This window comes from Crinia signifera, chromosome 1 (genome assembly GCF_055691185.1).
Source record: "Crinia signifera chromosome 1, ASM5569118v1, whole genome shotgun sequence".
In the NCBI taxonomy this organism is placed as follows: domain Eukaryota; kingdom Metazoa; phylum Chordata; class Amphibia; order Anura; family Myobatrachidae; genus Crinia; species Crinia signifera.
In genome coordinates, this window is record NC_139217.1 from 365,056,094 (window position 1) to 365,070,460 (window position 14,367).

General features: G+C 41.7%; 1 protein-coding gene across 17 annotated transcripts in view; it reads left to right on the forward strand.

Annotated features, from left to right (window-relative positions):
* The first annotated feature begins 3,639 nt into the window (after positions 1–3,639).
* Positions 3,640–14,367, forward strand: part of RIMBP2 (RIMS binding protein 2) — a 359,110-nt gene continuing 348,382 nt past the window's right edge. For 4 of the 17 annotated variants that reach the window (XM_083150314.1, XM_083150342.1, XM_083150332.1 and 1 more), the window contains exons 1-2: positions 3,644–4,672; positions 5,241–5,336. In XM_083150314.1, the coding sequence (XP_083006440.1) occupies positions 4,634–4,672; positions 5,241–5,336 (135 nt within the window). In that variant the 5' untranslated portion in view covers positions 3,644–4,633. Of the gene's footprint in view, positions 4,673–5,240; positions 5,337–14,367 lie in introns of all 17 variants that reach the window. The other 13 variants (XM_083150400.1, XM_083150428.1, XM_083150457.1 and 10 more) reach the window with 5 other exon arrangements.

Below are 14,367 nucleotides of genomic sequence, written 5' to 3' on the forward strand. Positions count from 1 at the left end.
CTCTGTACTTGTGTAGTTTCACGGCGCCAGCTACTTCCGGGTTCTACGCTTGGCACAAACTATGTTAAAAAAAAAAGTAACTTAACTCCATGCCAACATGGATAGTTCATACCTCCACTATCCACGTTGGCATGGAGTTGATTTTAAATAGTGTGGCGAGCCACCGAGCCCGCAAGGGGACTCAGACGCACGGCGCCATACTGGTACCGCATTCTCCTTTTCCTGTGTTAGCTGATGAACTCTGACCCTGGGGCGCATTGGCGTATCTGTAATGTGTTTAGTGTGTGCTGTGCCCACAGGACCCTGGGTACAGATGTTCACATTGTAATACAGGTCGAGAGTCCCTTATCCAAATATCCATTATCCAAATTATTCCAAAAACCATACATTCCAGAAAGTGAGAAAAAAAATTGTTGCAAAAAGCTACTGGGACATCTGTAAGTGGCTTTACTGACGACATGATATGTATAGGCGGAGTCCAGTGGCAGCTATTCGGACCAGACTGGAAGGATACAAGGGAGAACAACCGACGGCTATCTGTTCCCAGACCTGTTACACTGGGACCAGACAGGTGACTATTGATTATGTGCTTGAACTGATTAACAACCAGCTCTGATACATCCCTTGGTAATTGTACCTTTGCATTCTGCTGCTGAGTGTTTTTAAGTTTTATATTGTTCATTTTATGTTATGTATGTGTGTATATTAAAACTGGCTTCACTATTATAAGCCTTTTTTTCTTTTATGATCTGGAGTATTCAATTCTTCAGAGGAGGCTCTGTTAACTGAATGTGAGAATAAGACGGAGCATCATACCATGGAAGTATAATTATTGTATTACCTACCACCTCCTTACCACTCTTGCACTTTATTATATATTAATTATCACTTGTGTCACCTGGCGCCGTTTGGATTTATAAGCTTTACCTCTATGTCAGTTTACCTATTTTTAAGGATTTGGGATTTTCCTTCTTTATAACCTTTGTGGCAGCCTAAGCGCAGAACCTATAGTTTAACATTTGTATTTTTATTCATGATATGTACAGTAACTGGCACTACTGGTGACATGATATTGAACTGGCACTAAATATATGCAAGGACGTGATTGCTTGGCATTCAAATTCAGTATCTGAGATAGTACACAAACTTTCATGTGTGTTGCAACCTTGTTTTTTGCACAAATAAAATCTATTTGTGTGTATTTCATGTGTTTATACAACATAAATGCTAGATACCTCAAGATAGCTGTGCAGCTCAGCCAATTATGTTCCCTGTGTGATAACTGTACTGTCTCTGCTTGTATTGTTACCTACCTGGCTGTTGCAGCAACCAGTGGTGCCGCTGATGGCTGCCTAGGCACTGTGCAGCTCGGCGGGCATGTGTTCCCCACATGTAAAGTCTTAATGTAATGTATGTAATGCCTTCACCCCCCCCTTCATCCCTGCTTGATGCTGCACTGTAAATCCACAAAAAATTCCTAGTGTGCGCAAGCATACATGGCCAATAAAGTTGATTGATTGATTGACACATCACTGAAATACAGTATAAAAATATTCTGAAATACAAAATAATCAGTTATCCAAAATTCATACTCAACCTGTACTTACTTTTCCAGAGTTCCATGTCAGCACTGCAGCCTCAGCAACAATAACTCTATGGTTGGCTTCCCCTACACAAAAGAAATAAAATACACAAGGAACCCTGCTGACAATTTGCCATTTTTGCATACTGTTGAGGAATGCAGAACATTCCAATTATCCACTAAATTAGGGACTGATCTTTCATTGCCACAGAGCAGCAGTTTTTAAACACATATTCTTTGGTAATTCAGTGATTGACTACAAATATATAGCTCCGTAAAATGCTTTTGAAAAAGCATTTTAGAGAGATTGAGAAATCAATACTGTGTACTGCTCCGAAAGGCATATGGGGGCGTGCCACTGGCGTTTTCTGAGTGTTCCCTGATAGTCGAGGGGAAGAGCTGCTAACGTCATCAGTGGCCTCTTTCTCCCCATGCCCTTTGCAGCACCAAGTGAGTCTTGGCTCACTCATCGCTGTGAGCAGGGGGGGAAATCATTAGATGGTGAATGATTTTCCCTCTGTGTGCATGACGTGCATGAAATGCGGGCTGGCGTGCGTTCAGTGGCACAGTGACTACCTGGTCACTGGGCTACAAACACTCGGTGAGCAAATTTGAATATGGCCCATGGTGAGATTTTGATTATGCGATTTCTCTTTTAACTCACCCAGAGACCAGAGCAATTCAATATTGATTTTGCCTGTACTAGAACACTAGATTGAAAACTATATAGACAAAATTGGCTTGCCTGCAGTCTTTTTTTTTTTTTTCTTGTAATGCCGATCCCTCAGGGCCAAGCATCAGTATCACAAGCTGTATAGACACTGTGCAAAATGTGCTAGCTTTTCCTCCAATTTTGCGTATTCACCAGGTCCATGTAATACATCACATGTCCTTGAACACACTACTACTCGTGGATTTATCAGTGTGCTGGACAGCATTGGCTAATTTCTTGTAATACTCATCATTCTTCTTCTTCTCACCAGTGTTTCCTCCATTGTGGTATGGAGAATAATTTCTGTGTTGCACCCACCCATCCTGTTCATCTCTCTTTAGTAGGGAGGATCAGTGACAGTCAAAGACCATGGATGGTCTTTGACCAGTTGATATTGGAGAGTAAGATGTTTCACACACCATTTATGGTAGTTGTGGATTTCTTTTCATTCGCTGCAGCACAGAGCGACTAGGCTTTCAACTCGTTGTCCTTTGCCATGCCGCCACTACCATCTCTGGTTCTGGCAACTTGCATCAGCCATTGTGCAACATGTGCCGGGATGGGCTAGTCCGCCTTGCTGACTTGACACTGGTTGAGCTCAGCTATAAGTCAGCAGTACAGTACATCTGTGCCACCAGCTCACTCTCCTACAGCAGTGAATGACTACTCACCCCATGCAGCACCAACTACACCATGCATGTCCCTGACATCTGCACAGGGCAAGCCTCCTCTGCGCCTGTGCGTAAAAATAATCAATGGCAAGATATTGCATAGCTTAATATGATCAATGGCACCTTATATTTTTTTTCTCATCAATGGAGGACACCGTTGCCTATTCATACTCTGCAGTGTCTCCTGGCCTCCACGGGAGAGACCGCAAGTATGCCCTAGGGCAGGCCTAGCCAACCTGTGGCTCTCCAGCTGTGCTGAAACTACAAGTCCCAGCATGCATCACCACTTTTGCTAATAAAAACTAAAACTGTGGCAAGGCATGCTGGGATGTGTAGTTTAACAACAGCTGGAGAGCCACATGTTGACCAGCCCCCCCCCCCCCCCCCCCCCAAAAAATGGCTATGAGGGGTGAAACAGAACCAGTAATTACCGTGTTAATTTATTATTGTGTCTGTGTTTCAGATTTTTCCTTTTTTTTTTTTACCTAAAAATAGTTTTGGAATCTTATTGACCTATTATGCAGTATATTGTTTCCCATTACATCCTGCTATAATATACACTCCTCACCATGGGGAATTACAAAATCAAACTCCCCCCGCCCCACTTACTGCAATACCAGTACACAGTACAATGAATAAGATATACAGATGGTTATCAGCAAGCGTGCTCCCACCCACTCCACGGGCATCAGCATGTTCATATCCTGAGTGTTTTGATGCTGATTATTCACTCATCAGGTATATGGAGAGGATCTACTGCTCTGAGCTGATTCCTCAGTATCTGCATACAGAAGGTTCTTACACAGCATGTCAGTTCCATTGCACAAAGTGCGTCTGTTGGAGCTGAATTGGATGTCACTCTCATGCCTATGGGATTTAGAGGAGTTTTTTTCCCTCTGCTACTGATCTATCTTTAACAATCCAGATTGCAATGCTTAGAAAAGTACGCCAGATAATCCAGCAATTGGTATGATAATATGTTCCTGTTTGACTGCTCCTTTTGAGAATGATCTTTGTCTGCTATTAGCAAATCTGAGTGATCAGATGAAGGCATAGTGAGCTCAGTGCTTGCCGTATATCTGTCAGGTACCTGGACAGGATTCTTGTGAGGGACAGGCACAGTACTTCCACTCACTGCTGTAAGCACACAGGACTGTTCACTCAACTCTTAGCTGCTATTTTTAGTTGTTATTAAATACAGTTTTTGTACCGGAATGTAGGTGCATCCTTCATTCATGCTGCAAGTTCCTCTCATCTGACGAAGATCCTGTAGAATGAACTGTTTGTTGGTAACTTGATTTTACAAGGAGCAAACTTGTTTTATACAATGCATGCAGTTTTACACAACAATTGACGCAGGTTTCTTTGAGATTACAATGTAAATTTGACAAAAGAAGAGTGTGATTTGCCACAGGAGCCACCTGCAATATCATCTGGGGTCTTCAGAGATTAACAAAGCAAGCAATTAAACATCAGCATCTGAGGAATACCCCCTGCTTTTCAACATCTGCGGAACATGGAACAAATCTGGATAACTGTTCAGAGACCTTGGAGTTCAGTGCGTTTTCTCCTGAGCCGTTACCAAGGAATAATCACCATACTTGCTGCATCTATATGCTTCTTTCACCCCCTACAAACCTCCTAGATTTTTGCGGTTCTCCTCAGTAAATGGGACAGGGTAACTATTATACAGAGAATACCAAAAAGGTAGGTTTTTAATGTGAGTATTGTAGGACATGGACAATACAAATGATATTCTATACTTTAAGGTACGGTACAGACTGTCTACTGAAATCGTGCACAGGGTTGTTAATTACCAGTTAGTAGGTTGGTGGGAGTAAGAATACAAAGTACCATAAGGTTACCAGTACAGGGAAGACAGCATGAGTCACCAGTCACAGAGGAATGCACTGCACAATGTCTAATATTGATATGGAGATAATTAGTATAAGATTTTTGGAATGTACAGAAATCATGTGGAGGTAACAGAACACTGACACAGCAGAATGTGATGCTGATACTGGTGTTGGTTCGGCTTACAAATCAGAATAATATGTTCCTTATTTATTATCTACATTTGAAAGAAATCTTGATTATTAACACAATGTTGTTATTTGCTTTTTATTAGATTTGTTATAAAGATGTCTACTTTATTATTTACTACATTATTTCATGTCTTTCCTATGTTTTATAAAGTCTGACTTTTACATGATATTTCTACATAACAATGTTTATGGCATTGTGTTCCTAATGCAACTGTTATATCCTGTTTTAGGAGCAGAGAGATGATCATGCCATTACTCCCCTGGAGGATTTGCAACCAGACATCAAAGCAGATAAAACCACAAGGGACAAAGAGAAGAAAAAGTTGGTGAGCAACTGTATTGTCGGAAGAGTAGTAGTAGTAGTAGTAGTAGTAGTACCAGTTATTTATAGAACACACACACATATTCTACAGTGCTATACAGAATACTGTAGTTTATTTGGCAGTTCACATCCTTCCCTTCCCCATTGGAGCTTACAATCTATATTCCCTACCACACTCACATGCGCACATACAAACTAGAATTTATTTGTTTGTTGGCAGCCAGTTAACCTACCAGTATGTTTTTGGATTGTGGGATGAAACTGGAGAATGGGAGTAAACCCACACAAGCAGACTGTTAGGGCCATGACGAGAATTAAGCCCATGACCTCAGTGCTGTGAGATGGTAGTGCTAACCATTACACCATCCATACTGCCCAGAAAGATCGTCCATTTTTCAAAGCTGTAGTTTCTTGCCACCCTTGAAGGTTTGATTTAAAAGTGCAACAGTAATACACAGTAAAACAAACCTGATTTTGTGGGCATTTGCTGTTCCCCTTTAAAGTCCAGCACTCACAGCGATCAAGAACTGCGGCCAGAGCAAATACATTATAATGGCACAGCCAATGCCAGTTATAGCTAAAGATATATTGACATATCTTTCTGTGTGTACGGGTGATTGACAGCTCAGTGGGCAGGTGCATGCAAATGCACCCGCCCATTTGTGATATCAGTCTGGATGGATCAGGCAGCGTGTATTGAGAACATGCTGCCCAATCAGTCTGCAAATATATCTATTAGCGTGTACCCAGCTTAACAGAGTTGTACGTCCAAAGGAAAGATTGTGTATAATCACATTCTATCAAAAGTTTTAGATCACAGAAAACAGATACAGTGACAGAATAAGAAGTTGGAGGGTTCTCACTCACTAATGACAGGCGTAACATATTTACAAGTTGGCGGTGGTAATACATTATATTTAAACCTGTAGGTTTAGTAAGTGTTAAAATGGGCACTAGTCCATTCAGACTAGTCTGTAAAGTCATCGCTCTCCATAAAGTGAATAAGTGGGTAATGCATATGGAGCTTCCTACATCAATCTGTTCTAAATAATGAGACTGCATCTTCTGCCAGAGACTTACTTTTACTAGTCACGCTCTAGCTTGCTAGAGTGGGAGGAGGGGAGATGTTATTTCAGTGCATAATGTATATTTCAGGAACATGCTGCGGCTTCGTCACAATGCATTATTGCACAGTTTGTATCAAATATTTATAATTAGTTCAACATTTATAACTGTATATACACATGTACTAAGACCTGTACTTTGAAGGATAGATTGGAATATTGTCATCTTGTCTCTCCACTGCTAATTATCTGGTAGCAATGTGAAATCGCTGCCTGCATTCAGCTCTGTAGTCTCAACTTTATCTCCGGTCCAATTTATGTTCTATTTATGGCCAGAAATATGCAAACCTACATAACCCGTGTCCCAGTTCCTCTCGCAAGATCCCAATCCATTTATCTACAATGCTTTCATCTCAAATGCTATGGCACTGGTCTATCTTTAACCACACGGAGTGAGTCATTACATTAGCCAAGCACAGACAAAAATGCATCTCTCTGCTTATAATTTCAGCACACACCTGACTGCACACCTGCAATAGGCATGTTTCCCCAGTTTATGTGTATAGACTGGCTATAGGATAATCTCCGAGGCTCAAATCAACATATCTGCACTTGTCTGTCCCCTGTGTTTGAATATTGACTAGTTTTGAGTAGTATCTGTCTATAAAAAAATGCAGGGTTAATTGGTTGTATATGTATGAATATATAATAATTGATCTCCCTCAGCCAATCAGAAGTGAGGCTGCTGATTGGCTGGGAGAGAGAGAGAGAGCAAATTCTGCACCCACACACCCCTGGGCTCTCAGTGCAGCCTGGAACCCACGCTACTGACCACATAGGTGTGTGCCAGCGGTGCTTTAATATTGGCACATGCCTACTGATCGGACACAACACTTCGTTGGTGCTAAAAAGCACCCGTGATGTGCCACTGATGGGTCCGATCATCAGACCCATCAGCTCGATGGAACTGCTTGCACTTCAACATCAGGACACAGTTTTATCTGTTGGCACAAAAGGTAAATCTTTTTATTTTGATGGTGGCTCCAGGCATCGAATCTTTCCAAGGGCCGCTCCTTTGCCAATCATTTGTGGATCATCCTGACCATGGATGTAAGCCTTCAGGGGTGGGGAACTGTGGTGGAGAATCAAATAAAATTATCTCCTTGGTGGCTGGTCCTCCAGACCCAGGATACCCCATGGTACTGAGTATCCAACTTGGTTTCCGAAAAAAAAATAATTTTACAGGTGATTACCAAAAAATCCACCCTTTTTTTAATTATACATGTTTTGATATCACAATGACATCAGATCACCATGTCATGTGGTTACTCTAATGTGACCATACTAACATGGAAGTTGAAGAAGGCAATTGAGGGTAAGATGGAATAAAATAATGGAAGACCATATTGATAAGAAGCATGGAATATATTTTTTTATTAAACTTTTTTATTAAGTCAAAGCGTCAATTCAAAACAAAGTACATTACTGTATATTGAAGCATGAGGATCAAATAGTTAGTCATAATACATGTGTTGGGGTTACATAATAGTATTAAGTTCTCCGTGTTAGGGTGTGAGTGAACAACATCATAATCTTAGCAAAAAGAAAGGGTAGGTTATTCCAGGACTAGTGGAGGATCGTTAAGTAGCATCTGTTCTTCGTACCAGCGAGTATTTCGGAAACATTGATGAAGAGTTTGTTTAGTTGACATAGGTAAAGTTTCCATATAGCTGTTCCAAGTAGCAAAAAACTGTTTGGTACGTGAGTCATTTTGGAGGGAGGCCTCCAACCAGTCCATGTGGAAAATGAAGAACAGTTTGTCTCTAAACATCGCCAAGGCTGGAGGGGAGTTTTGGATCCACACCTGGAGAATCGTTTTACGGGCAGCAGATATTGCCAACATCAGTTTTTTTTTATAGGTTTGGGGGCTCTAGTCTCTTCTGGGAGGATGCCAAATATGGCCCACTCCGGGGTGAGTGGAGTGAAGTTAACCAAATTTTCATTGGCGAAGTCTCGGACCTTTGTCCAGAACCTTTTGAAAAAGTGGACAAGCCCAAAAACAGTGGTATAGGTCTGCCTGAGGATGGTTACACTTGGGACATTTGGGAGAGTCTAGGATTTGCATTTGAAAACCTAGTGAAGAGGATATGTATGAGCGGTGAAATATGTTTAAGTACATTTCTGTGAATTTGACCATTGGGAAAATAGTGATTGAAATCTCTAAAGTTTTTAACAGTGTATCTGTCGTTAGGGAAGGAAAATGTTCTAGCCATTGAGTGGTTTATGTGTTTGGGAGTCTATCACCTGTCCAACTTTGCATAGGCCTGCGTTTTTCCAATTTGTGAAAGGGGGTGGGGCGTTACCATTTTGGAATTGTGGGTTTCGTGTGAAGGGCAAGTGTATCGTGTGGTACGGATCCAGATGGAAGGTGTGACGTAATGTGAACCACAAGTTTCGGTCTGACATTAATAGAGGGTTGAGATGTATTTCTGGAGTGATGTCCCTTTCTTCTAGGTGTAAAAAGGCAGTTAGAGAGGTATGGGGAATAAAATTTTGTTCTAAGGCGGTATTAGCATAAGTTTGATTTGTGGGTACTTATGAGTTATCCGGGCGCCCGATTTCTAAATCGGGTCGGATCGGGCACATCGCATCGCATCGCATGCGACCATCGGATGCGATGCGATGCGATGACCCGATTTTTCCATAGGAATCAATGTTAAAATGGACTGAGTCCATTTTAACATGGAATTCAATGGGAAAAAGGGGTCCTTTTCATACCCCTACTATCCAAGTGGGCATGGAGTTGGATATAAACCTGTGGCGAGCGTAGCGAGCCACCGAGCCCGAAGCGTGGCGAGCGGACACAGAATACCGTCCCCTCGCGGGGCTCGCTTCGCTCGCCACGCTTCGGGCTCGGTGGCTCGCTACGCTCGCCACAGGTTTATATCCAACTCCATGCCCACTTGGATAGTAGGGGTATGAAAAGGACCCCTTTTTCCCATTGAATTCCATGTTAAAATGGACTCAGTCCATTTTAACATTGATTCCTATGGAAAAATCGGGTCATCGCATCCGATGGTCGCATGCGATGCGATGCGATATCGCATCGCATCGCATCTGATTGTATGCCTTAACTTAAGGCATACAATCAAAAAATCGGGCGCCCAGATAACTCATAAGTACCGATTTGTGAGTAGCCAGTCTTTAAGGTATCTAAATACCACTGCTTGGTTGTATGTCCATATGTCCGGAAAGTTAATACCTCCATTCCATTTAGGTTGGATAAGCTTTATCATTCCGATTCTTGCCCTGCCCTTGTTCCATATGAAAGTTCGGAATAGTTTTGTTATGGTAAGAATATCAGATTTGGTAAGTAAGATTGGCAATACCTGAAGTTGGTATAGGAGTTTAGGGAAGTATATCATTCGCAGGAGATTCGCCCTACCCAAGTAGGACAGCTGAAGGTGGCCCTTTCCACCCAGGTCTTTAGTAAGAGTTTTGATAGTTTTGCTTATTGTAATTATACAGATTTTGTATATTTTTGGGTAGGGTTATTCCCAAGTAGATTAAGCGGCCCCTCGCCCATCTCATGGGCAGCTGTGTGGCCCACTTGGGACGTGCTAACCCCCGCTTCAGATATAGGATTTTGGATTTTTCCAAATTAATTTGAAACCCAGACAATTGGTCCGAATTTTGCAATAGTTCCAGGAGGGGGCGTAGAGAGGTTTTAGGGTTCGCTATGTATATGAGAACATCATCGGCGAATGCAGTTATTTTAGTTGCCATATTGCCTACACAGATTCCCTGCAGGGGAGGCCAGGACTCAATCTATGTAAAGGGTCTAGAGAAAGGTTAAACAAAATCGGGGAAAGAGGGCATCCCTGTCTGGTCCCTCTGTGCATCCTTATGGGTGCACTTTTGGTTCCATTGATGAGTAGCGAGGTGTTTGATGTATCATAGAAAAATGTAACTAAGTTAATAAAGTGAGGTCCGAATTAATAAGCTGATAAGGTTTGGAATAAAAAAGGCCAGGAAACCAGTATCAAATGCCTTATGGGCGTCTAGGCTTAATAACATGTGTGGGGCATTGGGATGAAGATTGGAAGCTATTACTGAGGCTATTGCAGTACGTATACCTTTAACGGACTGTCTACCTGCAACAAAGCCCATTTGTGCAGGTGAGATCATTTCTAAGAAAAAAGACTGTATTCTAGTTGCCATAATGCATGGAATATATTTAAATGATTGAAGGGCTCCAGGGAGATTTTTATAAAGATCATTTATAAGGGAATTAGACACTATGGGTGACATTTAATAGGATGCGCTAGTTGAATTTTCACGATATTTCGGCAACAAAATGGCGTTTTCGCACATTTTGGCTAAACCGCTTACTTAATAGTCACATAAATCACACATTTTGTGCGATAAATCGCATTTTTTCACTTGCCAGTTTCAATTTGCATTTTTTTCGCATCCAGATGTTTTCGCATTGAAAAGTATACAGATCGCCTATTAATGGAATGCGCTAACAGAATTCGCATTTCAAAAGGGTCTAAAAATCGCCAATGATGCAGACCAGGTCTTGATGGGCGAATTGACCCAAAAGCAACTTTGTACAAATGCAGAAATGTTTCATTTTCACACAGGTGTCCACCATTTTATTCATAAACTCCCCTACAGTACATATGCCAAAACATCATTAAGGACACCTGTGAGGGTTTTTAGAGATGGAGATTGTTGTTCGTGACTCTGGTCGTTTGGAGGAGCTGTGTAGGAGGAGGGAGGCTGCTGCATGCCAGATCCAGTTACCCCGGTTACTGCGTGCTTCTTGTAGGTATCGTGTTAGGCTGTACCTGGACTCCCTCTATGATCAACAGGTTGTGGGGATGTTTCGGCTGAACCGCACTAACCTTTTGAACTTATATGAGCAGGTGAGAGATGATTTGGACCTTTATGGGGGTGCCAACTATGCAGAGTCTGGGCTACAGAAATGAATGTGTGCCCTCTACTTCTTGGCCACAGGCTCCACTCAGGCTATCACCTCATAGTCGTTGGGGGTCTCACAAGCCACTTTCTCTAAGGATTTAACTCAAGTGTTACTTGCTTTCAAGAAGTTGTGGTGCACATATATCAGATTCCCCTGTTGTGAGTCTTAGTGGCAGGACCTTAAGGTGGCATTCTATTGGCTCTCAGCATTCCCAAATGTGCTGGGGGCCATAGATGGCAGCCACATTGGGCTTCGGGCACCGCACGTGAGGGGACACGTCTGCGTCAATCGGCGTGGGCATCACTCTCTGAACTTGCAGGTGGTATGTGATGCCAACCTCAAAATACTCAGTGTGGTTGCAGGGAACTGCCATGATGCCTATATTCTGCGTCACTCAGCCTCTGGGACCAATTCCAGGACCACCAAATGCCAGAGGGCTGGCTACTCGGTAAGTACATTTTCATTTTTGTAAAGGAGTGGCCACTATGTATAGGTCTATTATGTGTTCATTTACATACTAAACATTTATTGCCCTCCTGTGTAGTGTGTAAAGTTAAGCCAGAAATGTATCTAACCCGCAATCACTTTTAATCACAGTCTGGCTAAAATATATGTATGCTTGTTTTTAAAACCACTAATTACCAACAGTAAGTGTACCCTTTACTCTATAGTGCATGTTTTTTTTCACTCTATTGTGTTGTGTCTTTTGACATGTTCAATATATAGGTGTAATCAGTCCCTCTCTTTTACCATACTTCTTTAAATATCAGTGTTTTACCCCTTGCCCATTTAAAACAAATGGACATATGTTACCATATATTGTACTGACCTCATGTTTCCTTTTAAGGTGACTCAGGATATGGGTTTCTCCCATGGCTCATGACACCTCTGCATTCCCCGCAAGGCCCTTCACAGCACCGCAAAGCACACATTGTCACCCGCAATGTCGTGGAACGCACCTTCGGGGTGCTGAAAAGTCGTTTCAGGTGTTTTGACAGGTCATCTGGAATACTGCCTTATCACCCAGCAAAAGTAGTGGTGATTGTCCAGGCTTGCTGCATGTTACATAACATTGCCCTTTCCCAACTACGTTATGTGGAGGATGGCAATGCAGTAGTTGTGCAGGAAGCTAAACCTACGTAGGGATGCGTAGGGAGATCATAATGCGCTATTTCTCAGGTATTTGCATTTCTAAACTATCCTACCATGTACCTTTGGTGTAAGTGTGATTACATACCATAAACCATTTGCCATACATTATCACCAATATTTAGATGAGTAGTCCGAGCCCAATGAAAGAACCTGCTTAACCTAAGGTATCCCTTGGTGATGACATGCTGTATTTTTTTCAATACTGTATGGCAATTTAAAAAAAAATGACCTAAAACAACAATATATTGTAACACCATCATTACGATGGAAAAAAACACATACACATTTTACTGTAAAGGAACGTCTTTACTAATGTAAGAAATGCTTGTTTTGTGCAATTACTGTTCCATACATTGTCAAGAACACATTATGCATTCCAAAACTGTAGTATAACAAAAATAAACATTTGCAACTTTCACAATCATTTTTTTGGAACCTGTGTACGCGCACATCCCCCCTTTGCCCCTGACCCCAGGCCACCCCTGGTTCGCACACTCCTACGTGGGGGGGAAGTTGGTGAGCCACTCAGTGGTGTACTTGACACACTGCTAATTGTGGATGTAGATGCACCTAATAAATTAAATTCTTGGTTATTTAATTGTGTCTGCAGGGCAACCAATGCATTAGTTTGTGCTGATATAGCTTGTGTTTGACCCTGTAAACTCTCATTTAGGATGGCTACATTATTGTTATGGACCTGTAGGGCCTGGCTGTTTTCGCCCAGACGTGGGTCCAGGATGGTAGCCAATCTTACTTGTGTGCCCACACTTACACGGACACTGGTGGCCATTTTTTTTAAGTTGCTGAAAGATAATTCTTAGGTATCCTTGCATATTGCCCATATGATGGCTTTGCATCTCCATGAACTGTATTTGTTTGTGTTTAAATGTACAGTATGTAATGAGCGTGCTAACTCATCTGCTGTAGATGGTGTGTGGGGTGCTTGGGTGGGTGGGGTTTGCTGGGTTGTCCATAGTTGACGGCCTTTGACTGACAGTTATAGCTGTGTTTTCTTCCTCAGGTGAGAATGCTTCGACTGGTTGAAGAATGATTTAGGTATCTTCTTCCATCATCTCTGTTGTGTCTGATGGTTGCACCACTAGCTGTGATGATCCTGTTGAAAATGAGAAATGGGTAAGCATTCCACCATAATTGTGCAGTATGTGTCATATTGCATTTAAGGTGTGTTTAGGGTTATGCCACATAACAATGGGTACTGTTTAGTAACACATGTACCCCTGCAAATAATTTATTGCTATGATTTTTAATTTGTCTGATGGGTGTTTCACATTGAATTATTATTCGTTGCTGTGTAGTGGGTATCAATGTGTCCATTGCATGGCCAGCATATCTGGCAGCACTTTAATGTGCTACTGTATTTTGTCCACAATTACCCAATATTACATTTGTTCAATGAGCATGTATTAATATTTAAACATGCTTCATAAAGTTCTTTAAATAATGTAGTTGACTTGAACCTATATTTTGTTTACAATAGGGTGCTGGAGTAGATTGTAATGTAGCCTATTGTGCATGGTACATGGGTGTGTGTACTGTATGTGTAATGGTTTTGCATTAATTTTGCTTACCTGCAGCCTCTGAATCCGGACATATGCGTCGGCCTGTGTGTGGTGTGTGAGCACTTCGGGAATGATGATCTGCAAACAAAATGGTGAACAACTGTTACAAATATTCCATGGACAGCATTTCTTTCCAGCATGCATCATAACATGTTTTTGTTTTTGTTTTTTCCTGGGGCACACATCGGTCATGTTGACCAATTATTTGTGGCCATTATTGTGTGGTTTTAGAAAATTAAAAAAAATAATTAA